Source organism: Notothenia coriiceps, unplaced genomic scaffold, assembly GCF_000735185.1.
Source record: "Notothenia coriiceps isolate Sejong01 unplaced genomic scaffold, NC01 NC01_scaffold00009245, whole genome shotgun sequence".
NCBI classification, from domain to species: domain Eukaryota; kingdom Metazoa; phylum Chordata; class Actinopteri; order Perciformes; family Nototheniidae; genus Notothenia; species Notothenia coriiceps.
The window spans coordinates 51,447-65,698 of NW_011341946.1; the positions used below are offsets into that span (position 1 = coordinate 51,447).

The 14,252-nt window shown below is 42.6% G+C and overlaps 2 protein-coding genes and 1 long non-coding RNA gene across 3 annotated transcripts in view; 2 read left to right on the plus strand and 1 right to left on the minus strand.

Annotated features, from left to right (window-relative positions):
* The first annotated feature begins 3,429 nt into the window (after window positions 1–3,429).
* Window positions 3,430–6,212, plus strand: LOC104945189 (kinetochore-associated protein 1-like). Its single transcript, XM_010770820.1, has 5 exons — window positions 3,430–3,528; window positions 3,873–4,017; window positions 4,120–4,176; window positions 4,508–4,671; window positions 6,147–6,212. The coding sequence occupies exons 1-5, from the start codon at window positions 3,475–3,477 to the stop codon at window positions 6,210–6,212; spliced, it is 486 nt and encodes a 161-aa protein (XP_010769122.1). The 5' UTR covers window positions 3,430–3,474.
* A 118-nt stretch (window positions 6,213–6,330) lies between these two features.
* LOC104945164 (myoD family inhibitor domain-containing protein) overlaps window positions 6,331–14,252 on the plus strand; it is a 41,211-nt gene continuing 33,289 nt past the window's right edge. The window contains exons 1-3 of the mRNA XM_010770787.1: window positions 6,331–6,494; window positions 6,951–7,040; window positions 7,254–7,481. Coding sequence (XP_010769089.1) covers window positions 6,434–6,494; window positions 6,951–7,040; window positions 7,254–7,481 — 379 coding nt within the window. The 5' untranslated portion in view covers window positions 6,331–6,433. The remainder of the gene's footprint in view (window positions 6,495–6,950; window positions 7,041–7,253; window positions 7,482–14,252) is intronic.
* On the minus strand, window positions 11,104–12,525 carry LOC104945163 (uncharacterized). The gene is made up of 3 exons (XR_798311.1): window positions 12,424–12,525; window positions 12,207–12,335; window positions 11,104–11,142 (listed from the first exon to the last, which is right to left on the minus strand). It is a non-coding gene; the product is annotated as an uncharacterized lncRNA (long non-coding RNA).

The following is a 14,252-nucleotide window of genomic DNA, read 5'->3' on the forward strand; positions in this document are numbered from 1 at the left end:
ATTCTAGCAGTTAACTGGAAGCAGTGAAGGAGCGGAGGAGCGGCGTGTGTGGGAGAATTTTAGGAAGTTGAAGACCCAGACGAGCCGCTGCATTCTGGATGAGCTGCAGAGGTCGGATGGCACATGCAGGTAGACCAGCCAGGAGGGAGTTGCAGTAGTCTAGGCGTGAGATGACGAGAGCCTGGACCAGAACCTGCGTTGCTTTCTGGGTCAGCTGGGGACGTATCCTCCTGATGTTGTAAAGGGTGTATCTGCAGCAGCGGGTTGTAGCAGCGATGTTTGCAGTGAAGGACAGTTTGTTATCACACCCAGATTCCTTGCAGTCTGAGTCGGGGAAACGATAGAGGTGCCGATGTTGATTGTTAGGTCAAGAGTGGGACAATCTTTTCCCGGAAGGAAAAGCAGTTCAGTCTTGTCAAGGTTGAGCTTGAGGTGGTGAGCAGACATCCATCGAGAGATGTCTGCTAGGCAAGCAGAGATGCGTGCGACGACCTGGGTCTCTGAGCGGGGAAAGGACAGAATTAATTGGGTGTCGTCAGCGTAGCAGTGGTATGAAAAACCATGCGGGCTAATGACAGACCCGAGCGAGTTTGTGTACAGGGAGAAGAGGAGGGGACCGAGAACAGAGCCCTGAGGGACCCCTGTAGTTAATTGACATGTTACTTGTTAGACGCTTTTATCCGAAGCGACTTACATACTCAGTACTGTGGGCAATCCCAACAGGAGCAATTTGGGGTGAAGTGTCTCAGGGACACAACGACATGCTGACTGCAGTGGGGTTTGAACCTGTGCTCCCCTGATCCGAACACCAACGCACTAGTCCACTGCGCCACACGCCTCCCCTGCGCCTCAAACCTCATCGGTCTGCTGAAGGTGTTTTATCAATGTTACTTTTTTTTTAAGTGACCAAAGTTTTTTTGTCTCGTGTTTTTTCCTGTTTCTCTACATGTAACTTATGGAATAAAGATTGTGCCAAACATTCCACTTTTGTACCATTTTGAGTGTTTACATTAGATGCTGTGCACAAACACCTCTGTATTTATATAAATGTGTTTGTCTGTAACTGTATGTACAAAGTGTCTGATTACAATGTAATTAATATATCCAAACTTGTCACCGTGTCATTAAAGCTGTTTATGGTATCATTGTTTCACGTGAGATTAATGATGTTGTAGAAAACATATTTGAGTCAAAACTTTACATTAAAACCAAATTAAAATATTCTGCACGGTTTAGCTTTGTTACCCACAAGTACACTTTAATACCACACATTTTCTAACATGGCATGTTTACACCTGCGGGAGTGTAAAAGGGTATTTTACATGAAAAATACATTTGAATATTATATCTTTTTTGGATTGCAGTAGCAGGGTTATATTTTTCAATCTGGCTAATTATAACAAGAAGTATGAATGATTATGTCAAACTGAACATGAGGATAATTCACAATATATATTTACATACAGTAAATATTCTGTCCAATCCAAATCCTTTAACACATTGCTGCAACAAACAACTTCAATAACAATATTAACAATATTATTTCAAACAATTATTATTCAATTCGTGTTTATGTAGTAAGCGTGAAAACATGAAAGTTACCTATGATTTAGAAAAATCTATGAATTAAATTAATGAAAAGTGCCATACATTCTAATACCTGCTTCAAATAAAAATTATTAACATTATCACATAAACATTATTTTGTTAAATTCACGGTTGTTTGTCTTTTGATGATTACTGAAATTATATATTAGGTTATCCTTACTTTTATCATTTAAAATGCTATAATAATAACAAAATAAATAAATAAACCAAAGCATCTTCTCCTCCATGCAGTGAAGATGTTACGACAGAACAAAGGCCTCAGATTCTCAGCTCCTTGTTTTGACTAATGTCAGTAATTGTCTTTGCTGATAACGAGTTGTCTTTAAGTTTGCTGTTCTCTCAGGGCTTCCTTTGATTCGCTGTCAGCCTATTAGATGACATTTCCTTCTGACTGCCTCTCCACGCTGCGTTCACTGACTGAAAGTTAGCATGGTGCGAGACAACTTCAACAGCTTCACTTATGTGTTGCTTTGATGTGCCGTAGACTCACGGTGAGGCGAGTCAACATCTCCTCAGCGCAGCTCTTCTGACAGCACTTAGTCAACAGCGCTCACAAAGGGCTGGTCTCTGTTCATCTCCTCCTCAGTGAGGATGATGATGCTGTCGCCAGCTGTCCTGTCTTCATCAACTCCTCCTCTGTGTTTTTTATGTCACCAACTTTAATTTAATTAGATATTAATGGTTGGATTTTCTTTACGAATGGCTCAGAATTAATGATTGATTGATTCTGTGCTCTCACACAAATAATAGGGGTGTGGATACATGAGAATATATTTATATTTACCGCATCTTAATGGCATCAGTTATAACATAGTTATTTAGTTATATAATTAGAGTATGGAAACTCCAAATATTGAGGAAGGACATAAAATAGCCTTAAATTATGTTTTTTTTTATGCCAAACAATTATATTTAAAGGTCCCATGTCATGGCCATTTCTACTGATCATAATTCCATTGTTGAGGTCTACTAAAATAAATGTATATTGTGCAATTTTCCAAACTCACATTGGTTTCTCATGCAGCATCTCTGTATAGTATGTGTATTCACTCTCTGTCCTAAACGGCTTGTTGGAGCTCCTGCCCCCCTCTCCCTGTGAGCCCAGTGGCCGTCTGCGAGACAGCGAGACACAGCGAAACTCAGCCCGAAACACACACACACCCGCAGCCTGGCTGGGAGTTTGTGTGTGTGCTCAGGCTGAGTTCCGCGGTGCACTCGTAACCGAGGTGACCACACCCCCAGCCGCTCTTTCCGCTCTGTGGCGCCTTGANGAGCCAACTCAGTGTCCCGCTCCTCGCAGCAGCGAGCCTCGCAACGTCCCGCCGAGTGTGTCTGTGTGTGTGTGAGGAAGTCCGGATTGGCCCAAACGTAACGGCTCTGCGGACGTTACATCACTATACCCGAAATACGTCACTATACCCAATAAGTAAAGGAAGTAAAAAGAGAAATCTCCAACGAGGTGTTCTGGGGCAGCATAGACAGGTATTTTCTGTGTTAGAGTTTTACTCGCTACAGGGTGTACTTTGATGGTTTGTGACTCTGCAGACCGTTTACATGCAGAAAAAGCTTCATAACACACAAGGGGTAATAACCGGAAAAGCATGTCGTGGGACCTTTTAAACTTAACTTTAAAACCGACTGTTATCCTTTAAACGCGTCAAAGCATAGTCTTAGCCTTTCTAGCAACTTCATTTATTGGAAAATGAGCCGCAACAATCTTCATTGACGTTTCACGTTCATACAATCTGCAAAACTTGTCACTGGACCGATTACCTCAGTAGATATTTAACTAGACCTTATAATATAATGACCGTTTCAGATCTGCTGCTGGACTGCCTGGAGCTCTGCAAGTGCACACACATCGCGATGGATGTCTATCATCAGTGTCAGTTATCAGACGACTATGGCTTTATAGCCAAGGTCAGTATCTCATGTTTCTCCAAACAATGACGCTGTTTTTATGTTATTTTGGTTTGTGCTTAATATATACATTTTAATTTTTTACTGCTAACATTTGAATCAGCTTATAATACAAATGAGGAGATCTACCAGGTGCTTTCTCTTGGATAGAGGATTATCTATTATCTAACATGTTGAGGCAGAATTTTGTACAACTACAGTGAAACAGTAGTTTCCTTTTTAATATGAATAGTTATAAATGTTCCCAGACATGAGCAGGAAAAGCACCTAGAAGTTGAAATCGATTAATGCCTTACTTTAAAAAAAAATTGAAATGATCTAAATGTATGAATTGTCTGTCCCAGGATCCGACCTTGGAGACAGAAAAAGACCCACACTCTCAGTGGAGTTTTCAGGATGTTTTTAATGAAGATTGCATTGTTCTGGACCCGGTGTCTGTGCTTCCAGTCCAATATGAAATAACCAACTGCTTGCTGCCTATTTCTCTGGGTAACATGCTCAAAATAATCTTCTACTTAATGTCTCTTTAGTATTTCATGCTCACCATAAGTTACAGCGCACTGGTCCTAATCATCTGTTACTATCCTGCAGATACCAAGCTGTACCCACTGGACTGCTCCTGTCTGTCACACTGCTCTTTTGAAAAGGGTACTGTATAAAAAGCTTATATTTTAGAAGTACTTAAAGTATTTTACAATAAATCTGGGGAGGCTGCTTTTTGTTTTTATGGCCCGAACTGTGGATCTTAGAAAAGCAAACTCCCTTTTGAATTGTTAAAAGTAAATTTAAAGACTCTTTACTTGTTTTTAATTATGTTCCTCACTCTTTATTCTCCCTCGTTATCTTCTCTTGCTCTGTAAAGCATGTCGGGCTGCATATTGCATGAAGGGTGCTTTAGAAATAAAGTTTATTTTATTGTTTTCTTCTTGAATTTGTTATTTTGGATATTTACCTCGTGTGTTGTGTGGCCCACCTGCAGGCTCGAACTACCTGAAGCCCCTCCTCGGGCCCCTGGCCAACATCCTGCAGAGTTTACAGGAGTGCAGTCAGCTGGAGCTGGCCCTCAGAGTGCTGGTCAACTCGTACGGCAGCTGCCTGCAGCACGTCACCTCTAATGTTATGGACATAAAGATCAGTTTGCAGGTATGGCGGCAACAGATACATTATATTTTGATGTGTATTCCTATAGGGACAGGTATCTATCATAAAATAAATGCCACACACCACAGCATTTATAGTGCAATCTAATGTGCAATGTGGGGTTAGCACAACAAATGCATAAGAAACAGTACACAACTCAACAAAAGGTACATACATTATAACACAAAGAACTCAACAAGAAAATACAGATAAATACAGGACACAAACTAATACATAACACAATGCACTGTATCATTAATGACTATTTTACTGGTCCTACTTTAAAGGTCACCTATTGTGCAAAATCCACTTTTTCCTGTCTTGTATACATCAACATGTGTCCCCTCTGTGTAAAGAGACTCTGAAAGTTTCAGGAAAAAAGATTCTCTCTCTTTTTGTCCTGATCCATTTCTATAAAAACCTGTCTGGAAATGAGCTGATCAGATTTTGGCCACTTTGTGATGTCATAACGATGTTTTGGCTTGTGTAACCATTAGCCAATCAGCAACCAAGGTAACCCCCNGGTCTTTTCTGTGTTAGAGTTTTACTCGCTACAGGGTGTACTTTGAGGGTTTGTGACTCTGCAGACCGTTTACATGCAGAAAAACCTTCATAACACACAAGGGGACGGGTAATAACCAGAAAAGCATGACATGGGACCTTTAATACAACTCAAAGCATTACTTGTCCTATAGGGGTAAATCCCCCCCTATAGAAATTAATAGTCCTTATTCTGAAAATATGTACACACATGGACAAGGACAGTTCACACCCCGGCTTTCACCTGTTCAACCTGCTTCCCTCCGGCAGGCGCTACAGGTGTATACAATCCAAAACAAACAGACTCAATGACAGTTTTTTTCCCAAGAGCCATCATTGCTCTTAACACATGAAATCATACCTCTTAATCATCATAAATGTGACTCTGTACATATTATTATTATTATAAATACATATTATTATTATTATTGATTACATTACAGATGTTATTGTTATACTCCTGGAAATAACTACTGCACTTTATTCCTTATTCCTTATTTGTTGTCTTATGTTGTGATGTTTTTTTGTTTTGATGGCACCCTTGAAAGGGAGAAGCATTTATTATCTCATTGTACATGTATAATGACATTAAATGAGTATATTCTATTCTACATACAGTATGTCATTTGAAAGTAAAGAGAATCACATGATTTAATAAAAAAAATTTGTATTGTTTTGTAGATGATATGTTTAATCCAGAAATGTCTTTACATTTTCTTATACCATGTGGGTTGGACCAAATGTTTGAATAAAGGTAAAATTAATAAAAAACCATTACTTTTAGCATGAATTATAATTTCACAGAGCAAATTAGTAATTGTCTTTGTTTCCATAGGTTTGTATGTGTGTGTGTGAAGGGTGAGTGAGCCTGCATACATACAGTTTTCAGCTGACACACTTATGGAGTATGTGTCTCCATTGTGTTAGGTGACTAAAAGCAGAACAGAGAAGGCAACCTGGAGTCACACCAGCAGACCTCAGAGCGGATCTCAGGGATCGGCTGAGAAAGGGAGTGTAACTAAGTTCCTGAACAACAATACACACACAAACATACACACACAGATTGAGAGCAGCTCACAGTCTCCTGAGCGGTGACTCAGCCGGCATGTTGGGTGTTGTTGGAGGTTTCCTGACCTCCCGGACGGTGCTGACAGAAGCAGGACGATGCACAGGGAGAGCGGTTATAAACAGGGAAACAGAGATTAGAGCAGGATGAGTATCAGACATGTTATCTGGAGACCAAGTACCTGAGGACGGGACGGAGGAGCAGAGCAACCCAACTAAAGGCAAGTTTCTGACAAGCTATAAAACAAGCCTATTTTCTTTAAACGTGCACACTCTTGCTCCACTAGTTATTTGTTTTGCTTAACCTTAAGAAAAAATAGATGTTATTTATACTGTTGTAGAGCCACTCTTTATCTGTAAAGTTTACCATTTTCATCCCAAAGATATTTAAGCTTTTCAGTGTCGCTGAAAAAACATCCCACTAGGCAGGGTGTTAAAAACCAAGAAACACAATACAAAAATTAAAGAACCATCTTAGTTAATTATTTAAAGTTGAGAAGGCAGGGTTACTCAGAACATATTATATAAAGTAGTGATTTTAATAAATGACTACCGTCTCAATGTGGGACAATAAAAGCTAATTGTTCTGAAATGCAGCCTTTTTATGTTGGTGTGGTCATTGGAGTACCTTTTGAGAACTTAGCAGGTAACATGACCTTCTTCTGATGATTCTCAAGGGAGTGCGTCTTTAAAATCAGTGGAGGAAACCCTTCCAGCACGGAACCCTGTGAGCAGAGGAAACACCACCTCCCCTGACCTCATCAGCAGTAAGTGGAAACTGTGAGACCGTAGAGCAAACAATACAGCGAGGAAAAATTGAGACTCCTGGAGTAAGTGATGGGTGCAAAACAAGGATGTTCATAAAAAAAACTGATACAAACGTACCAGTCTGTTTCTACTACTTAAGACCAGATTGATCACAGATTAAATTGGCTTTGTGATGATGTTGACAGACCAGACCACCTCCCCTCTCTGTGCAGCCCAGCCTCAGCCCGCTGCAGCCCGAGGAGCCGAGGCCTCACAGGAGGGGGCGGGGCTTAAGAGGCCTCAGTGTGACCTCCAGAAGCCCACCTGCCCACGATGTGGCCTCACAGCACCGGACCACCGGCGACCCCCCTCCTCCCGGCTGCAGGGCCTGTCGGTGCACAGCGGGGGCAGCAGGAGGAGCGGGGGGGCAGGATCACATTCCCCCACTGCTACTCCTACTGGTGAGTGCAATCATGTGCCTTATTTACTTACCGTTTTTAATCGGACTGGATGATCTAAAATTGATAATAGATAAATTGTCACATTTATCTTGATAGCATTATTAACTAAATACTTTGTGCTACCTCAGTGCACACGATTTATGTTTTTTATGTTTGCAACTTGTATCAATATTCCAATTACTTGTATATAGACTATTCTGCACTTTTTCTATTCTATTTTATTTACTTGCATCATCTGTTGTATTGTGTTGCACTGTTGGAGGAGCCTGTGACCTAAGATTGTCATAACTACACTGTAGCTAATGTACACATGGCAATAAAAGCCTTGATTCTTATCTTTCTTTTTTATATTTTATACAATTCTGTAATTGTATAAAATATAAAAAAGAAAGATAAGAATCAAGGCTTTTATTGCCATGTGTACATTAGCTACAGTGTAGTTATGACAATCTTAGGTCACAGGCTCNAAACTGCGTAAAGTCTCCATGTTTGTTTTTAGAAAATTGGGGTAGAATAATAATATTATAATTAATAATTTGATGATTGGCAGTATATCTTTTTTTACAACTCCATGATATTACCTCTAAAAATCGCAAGGGACAGAATGTATTGGGCCCTTGCCAAAAAAGTCCCATTTATATTTTTATTTCTCAACAGAAGCTGTAAACAAGGAAAACCCCAGCCGTAGTATTCAGTGGTATGCTTCCCTCCTTTCTGCCTGCGCACTTTGGCCTGACGTGGACAGCCATGATCAACAGCTACATCACACCTTGCTGCTGCGCTTCCAACGGACGAGGAAGGCTGCCGGGGAGCCAGGGGCCCAATCAGGGAAGAGACGCAGGGCCTCGCTGTGTCATTGGCCCGATGAGCTGGAGGCCGGGAGCTCCTGGCCAGAGTCATCCCGATGGCTTGCAGCAACACCAAGCCAGCCTCACCGACAGCCTCGTGCCTTGTATTATTCCAAGGGTTTGTGCAAGAGGGGGACAAACTAGAAGAAGGCTCCATTTTGGAGTGTTTTTTTATCAGGAGTTCACATTACTGATAACTTCTTGGGACTAGGGGCCCTGCACGGATTTGGGCAAAAAATCTGAATTTGCGATTTTTCTGACAGATATTGCGATTCGAATTTGCCAGATATTGTTTTTAAGCGACCCAACGGTAAGTTTATTGTAAAAAGCGGCCATAACTCGGCTAGGAAGTCTCGTATCAACATGCTCCCGCTCTCTTAGCACCCCCGCAGCCCGAGCTACAGTGAAGGGAACAAAATGTACATGAAACTTCGGTGCGGCGTCGCATGTAAAAACAAATATCGCGCAATTCGAATCGCCAACTATTCTGTCAGAAAAATCGCCAATTTAGATTTTTTCTTCCCCAGAAATCGGCTGCAGCTCCCTAGTCGAAGCTTATCAGGTAATGCTAACTCCTGATAAAAAACACTCAAAATGCGATCCTGTCTTTCTAGGTTGTCTCCCCCTTTGCACAAACCTTGAATAATCACAGCACAGAGGCCTGCCTCGGTGAGCTGGCTGCCGTGTTTGCAACATCGGATTGATCTGCAGGACCTTGCCCTCCAGTCATCGCATGACACAGAGGGCTGGCCCCGTCTGCCTCCTGATTGCCCCCTGGCCTCCCCGGGCCACCTTCCTTCGCCGGCTTGGAGCAGCAGCAAGCGTGTGTGATGGACTGGGTTGATCATGCTGTCACGGGTCCAGGCCCAAAAAGTGCTGCCAGGCAGGCAAGGGAGGAGCCTATATTCTGAATTACTACGGTGCGCTTTTTCCGTTTACAGTTCTGTTGAGAAATTAAGAAGTACTATGGACTTTTTGGCGAGCAATACATCTGTCCCTTGTTTTCGATGGTAAGTTATGTGGGAGGTGTAAAAAGAGATCACCCAATCTAATGATTTATGTATAATATTTTATTGCTACTCCAAATTATTCTAAAACAAACATGGGGGACTTTACGCAGTGTTTTTTGTTATCCCCTGGATGTTGAGAAGAAAGTCTCATTTGGTTCCCTTACTCAAAAATAGGATCGGTCCTTCAAATCAAGCTGCTTTCACAATACAGTAACATGAAACCAAAGAACACAACTATAAAGCTCAACAAACGAATTTCTATTCAGCAGAATCCGTATTTAATGGCCCCTTTTGTCCAAAAGAAAAGTGCGAAAATGTTTCCCAAAAACGTAGTTATAGTCTAATATGTGAAAGTGCATTAACGCTGTATAGTATGTCGCAAATCATTTTAGACTGCTGAGAAGCTAATAAGCAAATCATTGCAATCTGGAGTGGTATATACAAAATGCATACGCCCAATAATAGCTCTTATTCCACTCATGGCAAGTTATTATTTAAAACAAATCAAGTACACAGTGTGTTTTTGTAGCCCATGGAAGAAGAGTCTATCTTACCCCTTACTCAAGTCAACCAACACAATCTACCCATCAGCTCGTCATTTCAATGAACAACATACGGGGCGGGTGGTGGCAAATTTCATAGGAGTTGGCCTTGGCAACTGGAAGGGTCAGCCAGTTCAAGTCCCGGAAAGGACCAACGTGCTACCGAGTGTCCCTGAGCAACCGGCACCGTCCCTACACTCTCCCCGGGCGCCGTACATCACATGGCAGCCAGCTGGGCTCCTAACGCCCCTCAACCCCTCAACCTCGCAGGAGACCGCTTCGCCCGCGCATGTGGCGTCAGTCAGTAAAGGGCTTGAGCTTGGGAGATCTGTAGGGATCGCCGGTTCAGAGTCCGCGACCAGAACGTGAAGAATATGGAGTTGTGGATACTGACTTGGAGAGGGTCCCCAGTTCACCTCCGCGTGCCGTGCCGTGTGCCCTGACAAGGCAACCAGACACCCCCCTTCCCCCCTCACCTCCCATTGCTCCCCGGGCGCTGTACAATAGCTGCCCACTGCCTCTTAGTACTTAGACTTCTCCTGTACTGGGGAGTGGGTTAAAAGCAGAGAGACCAACTTGTCACTGGTGTGTGCTGTTTGCTCTGCATGTGAAGACCATTAGAGGGTTTCATCCCTCCAATTCTATTGGCTCCGAACAGGAGAGAGTCTTTAGCTGTGAGTGTGAAAAATTGATCGACGGCAGAAAGGGTATGGTCCAAATGGTTATTGAACGAGTATGGTCTCGAAATATAAACCTGTTAATGCTCAATAATCAAAATATTTAGATCAAAGAAAGCGTTGCTTTCAAGCGAGGATGTAGAAGTGGATTGAAGCCTCCAAGAATGATAGCCGGCTCAGGGACCTTAGCTTTTCTGAAAATATGGCCCGCTGATATTGAGCTATTATTATAGTACAGCAGCTGACCTGCGCAGTACTGCAAGAGTGGATCTCTGGGGGTGATCCTCTGGTTTTCACCAGATCAGAGGATCAGACTCCCCTTATCTGCACGGACGCTGACGGAACACAGCTGCATAGATATCTTCAGCAGAGCAGAGGCAGAGTCGCATCGTTAAAATGTCAAGTCAACAAAGCCAGCAACTAGTAGTATAAGATGAAAATAAACATGAGTGCTTTTCATCCTCACACCTCCAATTGGCAAGCTTTGCGCATGCCCCATTCAGCGATCCAGTGAGAGGAGAGAACTTCTCTCGTCCTCTGGCCTCCGTACAAGCAGGCAAGATGGCCCCGGATCCTGGCCCAGCCTGAATTAACGTAGACAGTCGCCGGTTAGATTTGGCTCAAGAACATCGCCATCTATCTTTACTGAACGATTAAATTTTTTTTTCTCTTAATTAGAAAACACTTTAGAAAAGAGGAGGTCAGTTTGTGAACTCCTAAAATACAGTGGAGGATTTCAGTTTAGCTTTCGTGCAAGATGCTTACGCCTCCCGAGACTTATCGATCCAGTTTTTGATTAAAATGTTGTCAGTGTCATGTACATTTTTTTGCAATGCAATGGAGTAGAGTGTGAAAAGGCACTGTACTCGTATACTATACTATGAATATATATGTACTACGTAATATAGAGCAGAGAGAGATCTATGGGTGTGAGTGTAGATACCAATTCGATGCATTTCTCACTTTCACTTTAGGGCCGCTTCACACCACACGTACTTTGCCGTACTTATGTTTCCCAGCACTTAGATACCCAATGGAACTAAGACAGATGCGCGTTCACCACCGGACATAAGTGCCCTGAGGGAAGATTACGGCAATGAAGCCGCCTGACGATCCCTTCTTCCTTCTTCTGCTTTGGGTTTACTCGCAGGCCGCCAACACCCTTCACGGCGTAATACTGCCACCCGAGAGTCCACCGGACGGACAGTACCCCGGAGGTTGGGGACTACCGAGTAAATCGCCAGAACGCCCGAACCCTCCCCATCCTCCACCGCTCCCATGTTTCTTTTGTGTTGCCATAAGTTATTCCTCTGAGTTGGTGCGCTGGGTAATGCTAATAATGCTAATGCCGGCAAATACAATGGCGGCTTCAAAAAACCTTTTCGAGTTTTACAGGGCGTGGTTTGCAATTTGCCCAGCCAATCGAAATTGGAACTTTTTTCTCCCCAGGAAAGTACCACCTCTCTGGCAGGCACTAACAAGGGGGTAAAAGTTCTCATGAACTAAGTTCTCTTTTTGGTGTGAACGCAAAATTCCAGGAACTATCGGAACTAAACGGGAAAAGTACGGGGAAAAGTACTCCGGTGTGAAAGCGCCTTTTAACTTTCATAATATATAAAGGTTTGACGATCAAGGGATCATTGCCTACCAGAATTTTGTCATAGTTCTGCCAGGTGTTGTCAATAAACTTCCAGAGTATTTTTAAGACTTCTGCTTTGGGGAGGAGCGTACAGAGTCCGATAGCCAAATCACAATCGACCACCCTCCAGTTGAACACCTGCAGTCCAAAGAAAATAGAGATAGTTATTTAAAAGTATACGGAAAGACAGTCAATCTGCTACAACCTGTTATGTCATCAGACCCACCTTGTGCAAGAGAGCCACAGCAACGGCATCCAGAGTTGAAATAGTTGTCTTTCGAAGATTATTCAAGCATAAATTGTAATTCTTAAGCTCCTGGGTATCGAACAGCTGAAATAAGAGTTAAAATAAAGATCAAACATTGTTTAAGATACAATGATGGTACAAATGGTCCTAGAAACACATGGAAGTGAAACTGATAGCACCAGTGGGTATTAGAATTAAATATTATACATTTTGAAGATTTATTAAACCTCTAGAAATGCCAACATAACCAGGCTCATGGATGCTTGTGGTTGCACTCAAAGCTCCAGTAACACGTGGAGAATAACAGTTAAATTGTCAGGTGCCCTTGCGTCTATTTTCATTCCTGCAAGGGCCACGTGTGAAATCTCCTGCATACAAATATCTGGATCCTGACATTTTAAAAAAGGTCCCCTATTAGACTGTTTTTCATCAATATATTATAGGTCTCAGATATATACAAAACATGTCTCTGAAGTGTTTGGCTCCAAAGACCAAACAGATTATTGCAGCATCCCATAATCCCCTCTGTTTCAGCCCTGTTTCCAAAGTGCTGATTCTCTGTCTGTTACTTGAAAATGAAAATAAGGAGCCACTCCCCACGCCCCTCTGAGAGAGATTTGGTTACAAAGAACACAATGGTGCTCTAGGAGGAGGGGGATCACCGCCGGTGATCAAGCGTTGGGGGGGGGGGGTTACCTTGGTTGCTGATTGGCTAATGGTGTACACAGGCCACAAACATCGTTTATGAAATCACAAAGCTGGCCAAAATCTTGATCTGCTCATTTCCAGACACGGCGATATTATCACTAGATAGAAATGGATCTCAGGAACAACATACAAGAGAGACGAGCGCAACTCTTCTTTATCCTGAAACTACTCAGACAAGTCTCATTCTCTATCCACAAGAAAGGGACACAAAGTTGAAATGGTCTCATGACAATCGAAACAGGGAAAAAGTCGGATTTCCCGCACACCACACTAGCAAGTGACCTCCTTAAGTCAGCGCCACGTCAAAAGACTACGTCACATATTAATGATCACCAGTGTTGTGTAGTATTTAGAATTTACGTGCTACCTGATCCATTTATCTGATATTTCTTGTTGGTTCTTTGATGATAATACCCAATGTATGTACCATTTTCTTTGAGACGTTGATCCCATGTACTTCTCTCTGTGTGATGCTACTATATGTTGTACCGCAATATACCCCACAATAGCAAATTCTAGATTTATGCAACACTAATAAAAATGCCCTGAATGTGTGCTGCATTTTTTAACACAACCAAAAACCAAAAAAAATCACGTCCCTAAAAAAAGCCGCCCCAAAACTACAATGATAGATACTCTGTCCCTATAGGAATACACATACGAAATATATGATAAGAACCACATCTGTTCGAGACTGCCATACCTCGAATCTGATCTTTAGAATCCACACATTAACAATTCAGAACAGGTGCACGTCCCTGCAGGCAGCTGCCCGTACCGTCGTTGACCGCACTCGCTGCGCAGGCCAGCTCCAGCTGATCTGCAACTTCCTGTCCAAACTCTGACGAGATTGTTGCGCCACGACGGGCACCAAGCGCGAGGGGACCTACGTCCCGGCATAGATCTCGAGCCTTGCCAACGGTGCGCAGCACGACCATACCACACAAGAGGGTGTAAATATCCAACAAGTAACAAATGCAGAAGAAACAATAAAATAAACTCTTATCTCTCTAAAGCACCCTTCATGCAATATTGCAGCCCCGAGCATGCTGTTACAGAGCGAAGAGAAGACTAACCAGGGAGACATAAAGAGTGTGTGT

Bases quoted from the DNA above. Each gene is read 5' to 3' on its own strand.
- LOC104945189 (XM_010770820.1), top strand. From the start codon at position 3,475: ATGGATGTCTATCATCAGTGTCAGTTATCAGACGACTATGGCTTTATA. The intron at 4,018-4,119 runs GTAACATGCTCA...ACTATCCTGCAG, and splicing joins CTTGCTGCCTATTTCTCTGG to ATACCAAGCTGTACCCACTG. The intron at 4,177-4,507 runs GTACTGTATAAA...GCCCACCTGCAG, and splicing joins ACACTGCTCTTTTGAAAAGG to GCTCGAACTACCTGAAGCCC.